The 15,118-nt window shown below is 29.6% G+C and overlaps 1 protein-coding gene across 5 annotated transcripts in view; it reads right to left on the bottom strand.

Moving 5' to 3' along the window:
- The window catches only part of LOC142325503 (1-phosphatidylinositol 4,5-bisphosphate phosphodiesterase epsilon-1-like), a 1,691,101-nt gene that overhangs the window by 321,130 nt on the left and 1,354,853 nt on the right, over positions 1-15,118 (bottom strand). For all 5 annotated transcript variants that reach the window (XM_075367353.1, XM_075367348.1, XM_075367349.1 and 2 more), the window contains one exon: positions 13,602-13,757. In XM_075367353.1, the coding sequence (XP_075223468.1) occupies positions 13,602-13,757 (156 nt within the window). The remainder of the gene's footprint in view (positions 1-13,601; positions 13,758-15,118) is intronic.

The raw sequence follows: 15,118 nt of genomic DNA, 5'->3' as shown, positions 1-15,118 counted from the left end.
TAATTTTTCTAAGATTTTTTTAGTAAAAAAACCACACACATATTAATGCTTACTGAAGAAAGTTAGTTTTTTTTTTTTTTTTTTTTTTAATAATTTTGCTACATTTTAGTTCATATACTAAAAGAAAAGTCATATTAGTATTTAAATAAATTATGCTTATCGCATAGCGAGGATATGTTCATGAATATGTTTAAAAGAAATATGATTTTATGTATTTCATTTCGAAATTGTTATGATAATTTATTTTTGTTTCATAGTATTATTAATGATATACAGAAATTAAATATTGAAATATATAAATAGTAAATGGGTTCCAATGAAAGTAATAGCAAATATTTTAACAGTTTTCTTCCTTCTCGCTTCGAATTAATTGATATAATCAATTCATTTAAACCTGTTTATGCGCCACAAGCTGTATTGGGAATATAATATTAACAGATTAACAGCATGAATTAACTAAGCAAAGCTTCAAAATTTAAGTTCCATGATGTAGATCATGTTCAGTAACATTAAGCTCCTTGTTAACGTAAAAAAAAATAGCATCAAGGATTTTTTTCTTTTTTGACACAAGAAGTATGAGTCTTTTTGTGTTACATAAGTACTAAGGGAGATTTAAATTTAAATGGTCAGTTTTAATATTTTCAAGAAATACTTCTTTATTTAGCCAAACTATGAAATAATCTCTGTTATACGTAAACGTTTACGTATCTTTTTCTAAAAGAATTTAATTACAATAAGAATAAAGAAAATGTTGTAATTCTTAAGTTCAGATTTTTTCTTATAAACTTTACTTTTATTCACATTTAGTATCGGAGTTATTTCCACTTTCAAATTTTTGATTTTTTTGCCATAAAACCCATTTGGATTTATTTTTGCCATATTCTAATCAAAAGTAATAATAAATAAACATCATCCATCATATTATTAACTTCTCCTACATCTAAATAACAACTCACTATCCATAAGAAATGTAATTGTATTAATCTTGCTAAACTTAACCACTAAGAAAATTTAATTCATTAAAAATATATTATTTTATTAGAATTTAGAAAAAAATATTATTAATTATTTTACAATAACAACAATATAAATATAATATACTATTCTGTAAAAAAAAAGATTACAATAACTTGATCAATAAGGGGAAATCATTTTACATCTAGCACAAATAAAAGATCTCTAAATAAAACGGGGTTTTAATTTTGAAACATTTGGATTTTGGTCGCTTTTTTAACTGCAGTGATAAGTCCTCGTTGAGAGCTTTTCAACGACGTATCATAACTGGTACTTATTTTCATTGATTCTAGAATTATAGTCAAATTAAATTTTAATTAATGAAATATTTGGATCCTACAAAGGCAAGGCACATCGGTTTGAGTCAGACTTCATAAACACATTTTTTTTTAACTTTTTTTTCAATTTAAATATATTGATTTATTAATAATTATTACCTTCTGGGGAGGTTGCTAAAAAAATTTCAACAAAAATAATTCAATAATAATACAAAAAAAAATTAAAAAATCAAAATTATTAGTGAAAAAAAATGTTATGTACTTTTCATTTCAATTCAATGTTTTTTACAATCAGAGGTTAATAATTATTAATAAATTAATATTCAAAAAAAAAAATATGTATGTGAAGTCGGATTCGAACCGATGTGTGCATGGATATAGATCCGACACGTTCTAACTTACACCACATATCTACTCTGAGAGACCTCAAACAAAATTAATATATCAACTAATATAAAATTCTAAGGAAATTTTAAGGCCATTTTTCTTGAGTATAATTGAATACTACGTGTTAGTATTTTGTGTAGCCACGTAAACAGTGAACTATTCACACACACAATATGGTTCAAATCGGTGTCCCGCTAAAAATTTAGTAACCTTTTCCAGTTTTGTTTTTATTTTTATTGAATTTAATGAAAAATATACATAATGATCATGAAATATGATATGCATGAATAGGAACACTTAGTTGTTTCACCATTTCTCTTGTATAAATATATAATTTTTTATTTATTCATTCGTTTCAGTCTACTTAGTGACCTTCTCCCGTTCCGTTTTTTTTTTCATTTTGTTGATGGTTATCATAATGTTTAAATAACACTGTATTACATAGATATAAGATTTACTTTTATTTAAAGAGTAATAAATATACTTTTATTCTATCATAATATTTCAGGTAAGATTGTTGAATTAATAATTGTATAAATATTTGATGTTAATTAAAACTAATATTTTAGCAACTGTTTAACTCCACTTTATTAAAGAATTGGAGGATATTATCTCACTTTCAAATGAAATAAGAATGAAGTGCAGGAAAAAACGTGTATACGTAATTTAATAGGCGTACAAGGAAGTTACGTGATGTTCACATCAGATTTTACAAAAAAAATCCCATTTCATCTATATTAAGTGTCCAGATTTGGCCCTATTAAACGGCTGGCTCTATGAAGCGATTTTAACGAAAAATGAGGAGATAAACACAAATACAGTACAATACGTACTGATTATTAAACACGATTTACAGTCTAGTACTGTTCAGAATTTTGTTTATAATACGGTATTTAAGTTACATGAACAATGTTATTAAACTACACAATTATTAAATTGTTTTTGTAGTCTTACATCATTAATAAAAAATTAAACTTAATAAACAAAATTGAGGTTCAAGTCAATCAAACTACTGAATTTTATGGTAAATAAAATACAAAATTATGTACTTAAATGTCTCTTACTTTATTAAAATTTTTAAAAATATGTTATGTTTTGCTCTGTTTTCCATTTCATTAGCATCTACAAATTTGGCACTGACTCGTAATTCTGCTATCTGGCCTCACGGGATTTCCTTCTGACGAAAATACTGCTAAAGTCCGTAATGATTTACTTTACATCTTGTATAGATACGCACCTCACTCTGGATTTGTCTTCATCATTTTCAATTTCTTCCAGTTTTCGAGTAATTTTTTTGATTATTTCGTTATCACTCCAACCAACTTGAAAGAATTACGTACTGTGCATAACAGAAAGTACAAAATTTTTCTCCTAATAGTTAAGGAGATGACACTTCCTTCCCTATAGCTTTTAAACAACGGCTAAACAAGTTACATCACAAATAAAATTGTCCTATTTTACGAGTAAAATAAACAAACATATTAACTAGTGGACGTTACAAGTAGGATTTTGGACCGTAAGAACGAATTAAACCAACATATTTCTGTTTTTACAAAAGTGTCCCAATTAAACGGCTATCCCGAATAATCAATGGTCCTATTAATCGAAATTCACTGCACTAAATACAGTTGGATTTTCAGTTTTCAAAATTAAATTGATAATTTAAGAACAGTTCGCCATTCAGTTCGCTTTGTTTTTTTGGGGATTAAAAATTTACTTATTATAGTTGAATGAATTCGTCCAATCTGATGCAATGTTATTCAAAATTAAGCTTTACTAAAAAAAGAGGTCAAAAATCAGGCCAAAGCTAAGCTGAAATAAATTTCAACAGTTCTGGTCAAATACTTTGCAAGATATAATGCAAAAACTGTTTAGAAATAATATTGAATTTTCTCCACGTTGATAATACCTCTGCTACATTTTTAATTTTGCCTAAAATTTAACGCCATAAATGTCCCATATATAGTGTGTCCGGGTAACAGCTTATAATAAAAGAACCAGTTAATATAATTTTGTTTTTTTATTTAATAAACACAACAATTCACCAAGTTTTAATGTACGTTAGTCAAGTTCAATGCGTACACCTTTTGTAGCTTGGCAGACTGTATTGTTTAGACGATAATAACGATGGGTAGAAATTTGTCGAGCCAAATTTTCGAAAAATTTATTACGAGCTACTTTTACATATTAATTTATTTTGGGCTGTATGTACGTTAGTAGACATTTTTAATTTTCCGGAATTTTTTTTAATGTTTTTTGGATTAATCGCTATATTTTATCAATTTTGGCCGATCGTTAACTTTCCTTTTATGATATGTTGCTGCAGCAGTAATAAAGGTATAGCAAGGAAAGTAAAAAAGTGGAGTTATTTTAAATTTTTTATAAAACATCTCTGTAAAATAAGATCACAAAGTATGGTTGAACCATAGTCTGAAAGTTTAGTTATTATTAAGTAGTCTACTGTCTTAATATAACTTGAATAAGGAATCCGTTCCAGTTTTATCAGAAAACACTGAAACCCATGTAGCAAACTAAATATTTCCTCGCTTTACGCGACGTTTAGCTTTCCAACTTACACATTAGCTTCCGCAGCGAGTGTAGAATCGTATAACCGCAACGGTTGGAGGCGACCTCAATAATGGTGTTGTAACATTCTCAAGAACATTTATAAACATTCCATGCAAGACTTATTAATTAGTTTTCCGTTGCTTCTTCTCCGACCCGAATATACAATTGCATGTCAACATGCTAAGCTTACTAAACTGCAGGTGATACTTAAATTTACAAGCGGTACCTTCATTCTGTTTACTGCAGGAAATGCATTAATATTATTAAACATTATTATTCTCAAAGAAATCAATTTTAATTGGTGTCTCTTGTTTCTCAGTTACTTTATATATGTCACAGCCATATAAAATCCAGAAATTAAATATAGAAACATAAAATTTCAATTGCATTTTTTTATTAATGATTACTTAAGACAGAGAGAAATAACATGATAACCCCATTTTCGTAAAATTTCTACGACAAGCTATAGTATTATAGATTTCATACTATAATTATTTTCTTTTACGCTAGGTACATCCCTTACTGAGTTGAAGCAAGCGTTATACGTATATATGTACGGAGTGTTCCAGAATGTATTCTCCGTATTTCAGAAACTGATTCAGGACACCAAAATGAGGAAAAATAATTCATATCGACATAGTCCTATTTTTCTTTGTTTTCAAAATGGCGGCCATCTTAATTTTTTAATCTTCAATATTTTATGGAGATTGTATATATATATATATATATATATATATATATATATATATATATTAATCTAATCCTCGAGAAAATAATAAGAGAATGGAGGAAGAAGAAAGAGGAAAACGGATTAAAAGAAATACGACTAGAAGCTGGTAAAAACCAAATAAAAGTGGATTGTTTGGCCTTTGCAGATGATATAGCAATAATTACAAAAAATGTTGAAGAGGCTAGAGAATCTAGAGGAAATACTAGAAATTTACTAGAGGAAATAGCCATAAGGACAGGACTACAGATATCTTACGAGAAGACGGAATACATGGAATACCGACATCACAAGGAGAAAGAAATAAAAACAAAAGGAGGGAATATCAGGAGAGTCGGTCGTTTCAAATATCTTGGAGAAATTATTCAAGCTAATAGACTCGATGAGGCAGCTAACACGGAAAGGAACAGGAAATTAGAAAGAGCATACGGGATAACAAAGAATATCTTCAACAAAGAAAGTATATCATACGGATCAAAAATAAGACACTACACTACCGTGCTCAAACCAGAGGCACTCTACGCATCAGAATGTTTGATACTGAGGAAAATAATGAACTGAAGGAAATGGAAATACGTGAAAGAAGAATCTTGAGGAAAATATCGGGACCAAGAAATCTAGAAGACGGATCTTACAGACTAAGAAGTAACAAAGAACTTTATAAAGGGAACAACGAACCGCTGACGTCGACGCTGAGAAAACGAAGGGTCAAGTTCTACGGTCGTATACTCAGGATGTCGGATGATAGGTTAACGAAGCGCGTCTTTAGTTTTTTAACAAATATGAAAGCGACTACGGATTGGGTAGTCGAAGTTAAGAAGGACCTCAGCGAACTACAACTGAACGAAGGCGATGAATGTAACAGAACTGAGTTTAGAGATAAAATTAATTAACACATTTTCCGGAAACTTATAGATAAGACTAGAACTGGGAGGCAGTGGACCGATGAACAAAAACAAATTAAACGAGACGAAATGAAATTGTACTGGGAAAACAGACGGAAGACATCTGTTGTGCAAAAAGTTCAACGCGGTCCAAAGAGACCATAACGAAAAAAAAATATATATATACAGCGTGTTCCGGGAAGTGTTTGCCGAATTTCAGGAACTGATTCGGACACCAAAATGTGAAAAAAGTTCATATCGACATACTGCAGTATAAATCCGGATTTGTAAAAATCCGTTGACAAACAATCGATTTATTCCAGACAATTAACCCGGCAATACGTTTGCGAACCGTAATGCAAGCTGATCATTTTTTGCCTGTTTTTATTTCCTCCATTAATGTAATAAAAATTATTAGTAATAATAGTAAATTAATAATAATAAAAAGTATCACCTTGCATCAAGGTGCGAAAGCGTACTGCCGGGTTAACTGTCTGCAATAACGCGATTGTTTGTCAAAGAATTTTTACAAATGAGCTGTCATCATTTTGTTCAAAATAAAATGCTTAATAAATTTTATAAAAGTAGAAATTTGATTAAACGAATAATTACAAAGATATTGAAGATTAAATAATTAAGATGGCGCCATTTTGAAAACAAAGAAAAATAGGACTATATCGATATGAACTATTTTTTTTCATTTTGGTGTCCTGAATCAGTTCCCGAACACTCCATACATATAACGCTGGTTTCAACTCAGTAAGGGATGTACCTAGCGTAAAAGAAAATAAAAGATGAAATCTATAATACTACAGCTTGTCGTAGAAATTATTATGAAAATGGGGTTATCATGTTATTTCTCTCTGTTTTAAATAATCATTAATAAAACAATGTGAGATAATGACTTCAATTGAAATTTTATGTTTAGTTTGACTACATTGTTTATGTTGACTACATTTAGTTTAATTTTTGGATTTTATGCAGATTGCATAAATTTTTATTTTTAGAAGTTATTTTTTAACTTATAAAAATTTAATTCATTGAATTGAATTAATACCGGTTTTATTTAATAAAAAAATAGTTTTTTTTTTTTAGGCAAGCCTAAAAAGAATGTCTTATATAATCTTAGTAACACTAAAAATAGAACTGGTTATTTTACTTAAAAGTATAGGTATTATCAAAAATGTATGAAAAGTTAAAAAAAAATTTAATTTAACATTTTTAAGAGCCATAAAGAAATATAATTTTAAAAAAATGAAAATTTTTTTACAAGAGTTAAAATTATAAAGAAATATTCTACACAAAAATGAACATACTCGTGCAAAAATTATATCCTAATTTTACGAATTTTTTTTAGATCTGTTTCAATATTAAAAAATAGTAGTTGGATATTATCATGCAAAAATGCAGCAGTTATATTTGGCTTAGGGTGGTTTTATGTAAGTATGATAATAGCAACTATAAACATACAGTCTCCAGTGACAGCACAGCTAAATTAAAAGTGCTGTAACATCTAATACGTCATTCTCTTTTTCATATAATTATATAATTTTAATTATTTTACTTTATAATTATTTATCTTTTAATAATTATAACTTTATCTCTTTATTTACTGCAAATTGACGTAATCTTATGAAAATATTATATATTTTTCACAATTGTTAGATAGTATATTTTCATCCTTTTAGAATTAACCTTTTATTTTTGGCCTTACAAAAACGCATAGCAAATATATAAAGTATAATAAATAAGATAAAAATACACATCTTTACTTTTATTTATGTATATTAAAAAAAAATCCATATTAAAAATTCGAAAATAAAATGCTGCAAATTTTGCTCTTTTTCACGACAGACGAATAACGAGGTATTATTTTAATATGAACCTGTATCACCAACTGAGAATCGTTGGAATATAAATTTTTTCGTGTACGTTAGAAGTCGAAAAATCACTTAAAATAACAGTGATATTATATTTGTAAGCGATTAGTTTTAAAATATACAAGAGATAAATATTAAAAATTAAAAAACAAGACTGCCGAAAAAACATTGTTTTTTTTTTTACTGTTTTGGTTTCATCATGATTTTGTATACTACGGAACGGAATGCAAAAGTGGCGGAACTATCACAAATTCTCCCTTCGAATCGCAGAGCTTGGACAGTGTCCCTTGCTGCTATATAATTCTGTAATCGGGCGTGTTTCAAATGTTTATTTTTAGTGTCGGTTATAAGTTTTAAGTTTTGATATATTTTATGAACGGATTTGTGATTAGCGTTCCATAACCGTTTTGGACCAGCGTTCTCAAACCTATTACTGGGTCTGACCGCGGGAGACTAGGCTTTTAAAACCTGTGCTCTCGACGTAATTCCCATTCAGACCGTCCGCTGAAGTCCTTTCGGTGCTAGCGCTTCATAGGCTAGCAGGAATACGCCACAACGGGGCCCTAGTTGTTTGGAGGGAGCAATGCGCTCCCTTCTCCAGAGGGAGTCGCAATTGCTGGTTTGTATACTAGTAAATACCCCGTTTGAATTTTGAAAAACGGACAATTGTTTGCAGAGATATTATAAGAGCAACCTACTACACCTCTCAACAAAGCGCTCCAGGAGCACCTCGTTTATTACAGATTGATGGTGATGATTGGTCTAGCCTCGCACGAGGTGTTTGAATCACCTCACCACTCTATACTCACACTCAGTCCTCCATGGGATGCTCATTATTATTAAATAGAAATCTTTATTAAATATAATTTTTTTAAATTTATTTTAATATTATTTTATTTTATGTAAATTTAATTCTATTATTTTGTTAATATTAACATTCGGTTTATTCGAATCATTCAGTTCAAACCCAGTTCATACAGTAATAGAGGTTCACAGTTCACATTTCATTAATAATTAAATTTACTAAAGTTTGTCCTTTAACCGGCAAATCTCCACTACTACATATATATTTATATAAATATAAATCCACCGGGTTGGTCTAGTGGTGAACGCGTCTTCCCAAATCAGTGATCTCGAAGTCAAGAGTTCCAACATTCAAATCCTAGTAAAGGCAGTTACTTTTATACGGATTTGAATACTAGATCGTGGATACCGGTGTTCTTTGGTGGTTGGGTTTCAATTAACTACACATCTCAGAAATGGTCGACTTAAGACTGTACAAGACTATATTTACACTCTTACATATCATCCTCATTCATCTTCTGAAGTAATACCTAACGGCGATTCTCGGAGGCTAAACAGAAAAAAAGTATATATATAGCCTACGATACTCCCGGTAACGTAAATATTCCAACATTGGGCCATACATCTAAATCGGTTCGGCCGTTGAGCTGCTACGGTGGAACATACAAAAATACACCCTAAATAAATTACTTTCCTTTTTGGGCAGTAGTGTAAAAATTGATTATATTTTTAAAATTGTTAATTACTTATAAAAATTACTTTACTTTCTATAAAACTCTACTACATTGTAAATTTAATGTACATCCCACCAAAAAAAACAAAAATCATGTATCACCTTGATTCACTTCTACAAAACCACATGTTTCATGTTTATTTAGTCCAATTGTATTTTGATATGTACATTTATTTTTTTAGTATTCAACTTGGTTCATTGTAGGTACATATAGTATAGTATTAAAAAAACTGTAATTTAAGTAACCATAAAAAAAATTAAAATTATGTAAATGTTTCTCTATTTTATTAGCATACAGGAGAATAGTTAGATTTCTACATTGAAATAGCTAGGAAGTCACAGTTTCAATTCCGTAATTGACACAGTGATGAAGCAGGAACGTTATTACTGCTAATTGACGATCTGTAATTAACTCTGGTTGTCTGATTTTGTTAAGAATGTGTATATGTGGTATGCGTTTCAGTAAGTACATTTGATATTCATCAATAAACGTTTTGGTATTCTGCTTAGAGAACAGAGTACGTATTATTAAAAGTTCACTTTATCTTAGTAGCAATAAGAATTAAGAAAGTTAAAGAGAAAAAAAACCAGCGTAAATCGAATGTTAATGTAATACAGTTACATGGTAGGAGCCCCAATACAATTTTGTAGAAGTTCAAAACTGAATTTCCCAAACAAACAAAATTGAAAAAATTTCAACATGTTACTTGTTTTGTAGTTTATTTTATATCTGCATATTTTATAGCAGACAAAACACATAGTTATGTAATTTTGTTTACTTGATTACACTGTGTATTGGATGCTTTGTTCAATTCCTATTATTCTCATTTATGTACAGTATATTAACCAAAACCGTATCAACAAAACTGCTAATTTAGATTAAAAACTGGTTCTGTAATAATTTTTTGTAAATAAATATATTATTATAATGGGCCTTTAAAGATATCCAATACCAATATTTTTCATTACATATACAATTTTTTTTTAATTTATGTAAATCGTAAATTTTAATCTATTGGTGAAGATCAAAATTTTTGTTCATTATTAATTTATAATAATATTTACATTAAAAAAGAAAATTAAATGTTTAAGCAAATACTATCCAAATGAATAATTTAATACTGAAATAAATGTGACTTAGTTATCAGGCAAACACATTCATTGACCTAATAAAGTGTATTGTAGGAATATATCAGATGTAATAATTCAAAGTAGTAATAATAAATATATAAAATTATACCTTTTTCTTAAGTAGTCATTTCTTGGTAAAGTTTATAAAGCTAGATGGATTGTTAGACCGGCTGGGAAACATGAGAAATGTCAACATCAATACAGGCACAATAGAACGAGTGTTCTGTATGACAAGCACGTTTACATTGTGAAAATGATTGAAAATGCATATGCTATTGTCAGGAAAAACTTCCAGTCAACTGCCTGTGAAGTGACAAATAAAGTGGAATTTGGACAACTTTATGCCAATTGATATCAAAATAAAAATTTTGCCCTAATGCATAACATTAGGGCAAAATCGGTGCCAGAGCTGCTAACCAAGAAACAAACACACAATGTTAACTGTTCAAAACTGTTCGCCTTATATCTCCAGAACTACTTGACCGATTTTCACCAAACTTGGTTATAATATTTTAATAATAGCGACATTAATACTATTAAATTTTCAATTCAAAAGATCAGGGAGTGGGAGAAACAGGGGAAAACGAAATCGTCTCTAGATTTTGCTTAATGAAGTTTATTTTTTATTTTTTGTAATTTTGTGAATAATAAAATAAACAACTTTTGCAAAAAAAATGTTAGCTAAATTTCATCCCCAACCTTAAAAATGGTTTTAATTTTGAATGATTTTAATGTCCAAGGGATGATTTTCGTTACATTTTTTAAATTTATTTTATGAACAATATAAAAAATATTTATTACAATTTAGCGAAGTGACACATTTTTTTCTGCAACCTGACTTCTTATTTTCGGCTAATTCAGCTCAATCGAGTTGAGTTGGGGGTGGTATGATGGCAATCTTAATATGTTGTGATTGTAATTGTCCAATATTTTATCGTAGTAATATTTTTCAGAGAGGGACTATTTAATCGCACTAATTTGTGCAGTTCAGTCTTTAACATATCAGCTGAACACTGAGTCTGTAGGCATTCTAACAGTTCTAGTTTTCTGCAATTTGAATTGGGTTTTGGCAACGTACGTTGTCAATTATCAAAACTGAACGAGTTGAAAAATTTGGTATTAACTTTATTTAGTCATTTTTGTAGTTCTTAGCGTTGTTGTTCTTCCAGAAAGTGAATTCGTAATTTCTCCTACGTCATTACTGGTTTTTTCAATATCAGCTTCAGTCCTTTAGATACGCATTTTTTTTATGATTATTAGAAGTCACCAGTCCAACATAACCTTTTACATTTCGTGAATGAATGATTGTCTTCTCTGAAAAATTAATTGGTCTTGCTTTCCGTCGGTAAATTTTCATGTATTTAAAATAATTTATTCGTTTGAAACATATATCATGGGTTTTGCGCCAAAATTTTTTCTGTTTACTTTTAGTATTCCCCCATCTAAAACGCATACTTCTAAAAACTTACGGTAAAATTTGTGCGTGCCGATCCAGCGTTTTGTTATTAAACCTCTAATAAGTTGTTTAATTTCGGCAAGGAGGGTAAAATTTCTGAACAATTTAGTCACTTTTAACAATTTATTCAACTATTTGGGCTGTGAAATTACAATAACTGGAGAGCCCGATATAGAAAAGAAGTTAAGTGTCAAGGTATATGCGGAACGATTAGACGGTATTTTTAAAAGGCTGAAAAGCGAACACAAATACCTCTCCATAATGTTACGGTTCGTCCAGTTCTGTTATTTGAACAAGTTCTGAACAGTTCTATTATAAGAAAGCGAAGCGTGGGTCAAGACTAAGCGAGACGAAAGTCGTATAGAAGCAGTGAAGATGGAATTTTTTTATAGCAGTAAAAGGTGTAACCGGTTTAGATCATATTCCAAATAGAGATATTAGGGCAGAGTTCCACGTGAATGGATTGACGGAAACATAAACAGGAAATATAAATAGGACTGGTTAGAGGATATAAACAAGATGTAAAACAGTAGGCTCCCCTAAAGAGCATTAAACTATATAAACAAGATGTAAAACAGTAGGCTCCCCTAAAGAGCATTAAACTATCATCTAAAGGTTAAATGAGAGATCGCGGTCGATCCAGAAAAAGATGAGTGGAAGACTTTGTTAGGCCGAAACAGAATTTAGATCCATGATAGGTGAAGAAGAAGAAGAATGTCAGCAATGTTTCATGCTGTACACGAAAAATTTGCACAACATTTGAACATTTATAATATTCATTTCTATTGAAATATCTGAATTCTAATATTTCTTTGAAAATTATCAATGTTACGTAATTCTCTTCTTCATCATTTTAAGAGATTTTCTGGAGGTATTGAATTTCCATGTTCTTCCAGTTTATTTAACTGGATTTTAAATTGATGCATAATTTGTACAAACAAGCCGCAAAGCTTGAATTTCCGAATGTAACAGTTTTTTGAATTTTTTGTCTAAACTTTCATTACTGAACTTTTTTTTACTTTTTACAACTGCTTTTAGTCCTTAACTGCTGTTAGATCTTAGCTGAGGTATAGTAATGAAGAAAACACTGTTTTTGATGACTATTGAAAAATACTGTTTATAAAACGTAAAAACGAAGAAGGCAAAATTAACGTCACGAAAGCGATAAAGTGGCTGACGTTTTGATACTACTGCGCCCTTTCGCGGCATGTAATCCCCTCCATTATACTACTACTATCCGTGCCACTATTACTTCAAATATCACATTTAGAAATACCGCTCAATTATATTTTTACGTTTTCAAAACTCTGACGAATAAGACTTTGAAAAAATAATCAAAAATAACGAAATACATAATCGAATGTAAATAAAAGATAAACCTGTATAAATATACGAAATGATTATATGAAGAGAAAAAATACATTCTTTTAGCAGTTGGAATTTAATTAACGTAACGTCTTAGAATGGATTTACATAAATTTTAATAAATCTCTCTCAGAAATTGTGACTGAACTTTCAACCAGCTAAAAAAAGGTTATCTAAGGAAAAATTAAAACGTATCAAGAAAATTCAGTTACATATTTTTTTTTTTTTTAAATTAAGAAGACTGTACACTCTACTACATAATCCTCTATATTAATTTAATAAATTATCGGCCATTTTATTATTTATTTTTCTCAGTTAAATTCTCTCTCTGTATATATTTTTTTCATTAAAAAGTAGTTAATTAACAGTCTTACCTTATCTTCTGATATGGGTTTGAGCGTATTTGGGTCATCGGGTGATAAAGGTCCTGGTCGACCCCATGACTCTTCTATTCTTAATTGAATTCCGGCGAGAGCAGCAGCTTCCTCTTTGCTACATGGTAATTCACCTCCAACAACCATATGTAACAACTGTAACAAAAGGAACACGTTATAAACATTATATATTTTATTTACAATAAATAATAGAAAAAAGTCTAAAAAATATAATTGTAAACGTATATTGTAATATTTATAATTGAGTGAGTCTCTACGGCTTCTCTCATAACTTCTATTAGATTCCAGGTCAAAAACATACATTTTTAATAGAATTGGAAAAAATATAACTAGTCACTCCCGGTAGTAATGAAACGAATAAATAAATATTATTTACATTGCCGATCTCCGTTGCCGATCTCGGATTTTAATCATAGGGTCCCCGGTTCGAATCGCGACCGGACACGGTATTTTTCATACGCTACAAAATTCCATTTCAATATTCCCATGTTAAGCTTCTAAACTTTTAAGGCGAATTAATTTATCAAGAAAATACAGGTCTATATACATTAATAAATAAATTCATACAAATAAATATACTTTTAAATCCTAAGTATCTTTTATTGTATGTATTTTGACGGGTTAAATTTTCAACGCTTCCCGTGTATGGGCACTTTACACTTCTGTAGAGCTTCGGCAAAGTGATTCGATACACAAGCGTATTATAGAACACGTAACTTTCCCTCCTGATATAAAAACAATAGTTTCACGCGCGCACGCACACACACCTCCAAAAACAAGAAAAAGTAACATACAATAATTGTATGTAATGTTTTAAAGAAATGGTTGGGTTAGGTTAGGATTTTTTCTTAATAAAAGTTTGTTTTTTTTTCACGTAAAGTTAAAAAACATTTGAAGTTAGACTATGTGAACGTTTAACTACTCATATAATTAGCGACGGAATTAAATAACAATTACACAATTATATACTGTATCAAATCCAAAGGCCGAAAAAGACGGGTCTTAATTTCAATTAGATGTGCGAGTACCAAACAGCATCGTCTAAAATTGTCTAGTTCTTTGGTCGTTACGTGACTCAGTGACTGTCCTGAAAGTCTTAATTGCACTTTTTAAAGGCTGCAAACAATTGCAGTATAATAAATATTATGAGGAGTAATGTGGCTCAAATTATGTATCTATAGCAGGTTAAACAGGAATAGAAATGTTTATCATTTTTATGAATTAAAAAAATATAAACAATGTTAATAAAGTACGGGAACGCGTAAATAATTTTTCAACCATTAAAAATAGACAAATGAAGACCACACCAGCCCAAGACAAAAACAAATATGACGATGTTTAAAATATCAAGCTACAACTTTAACCGTATAAGCGGGCTACTCTCACAAGTGATCTACAAAGGTAGCCTACCACTTAAATAATTGCTTACAAAATAAAAAAATAAAATTATTTAGCATTGTTAATTAATTTTGCTTCTTTAATCAAATTAATTAATT

The sequence above is a fragment of the Lycorma delicatula genome, chromosome 5, assembly GCF_047948215.1.
Source record: "Lycorma delicatula isolate Av1 chromosome 5, ASM4794821v1, whole genome shotgun sequence".
Classification (NCBI taxonomy): domain Eukaryota; kingdom Metazoa; phylum Arthropoda; class Insecta; order Hemiptera; family Fulgoridae; genus Lycorma; species Lycorma delicatula.
Note: the sequence above shows the minus strand (reverse complement) of the source record. Positions and strands in the feature narration are given on the sequence as shown.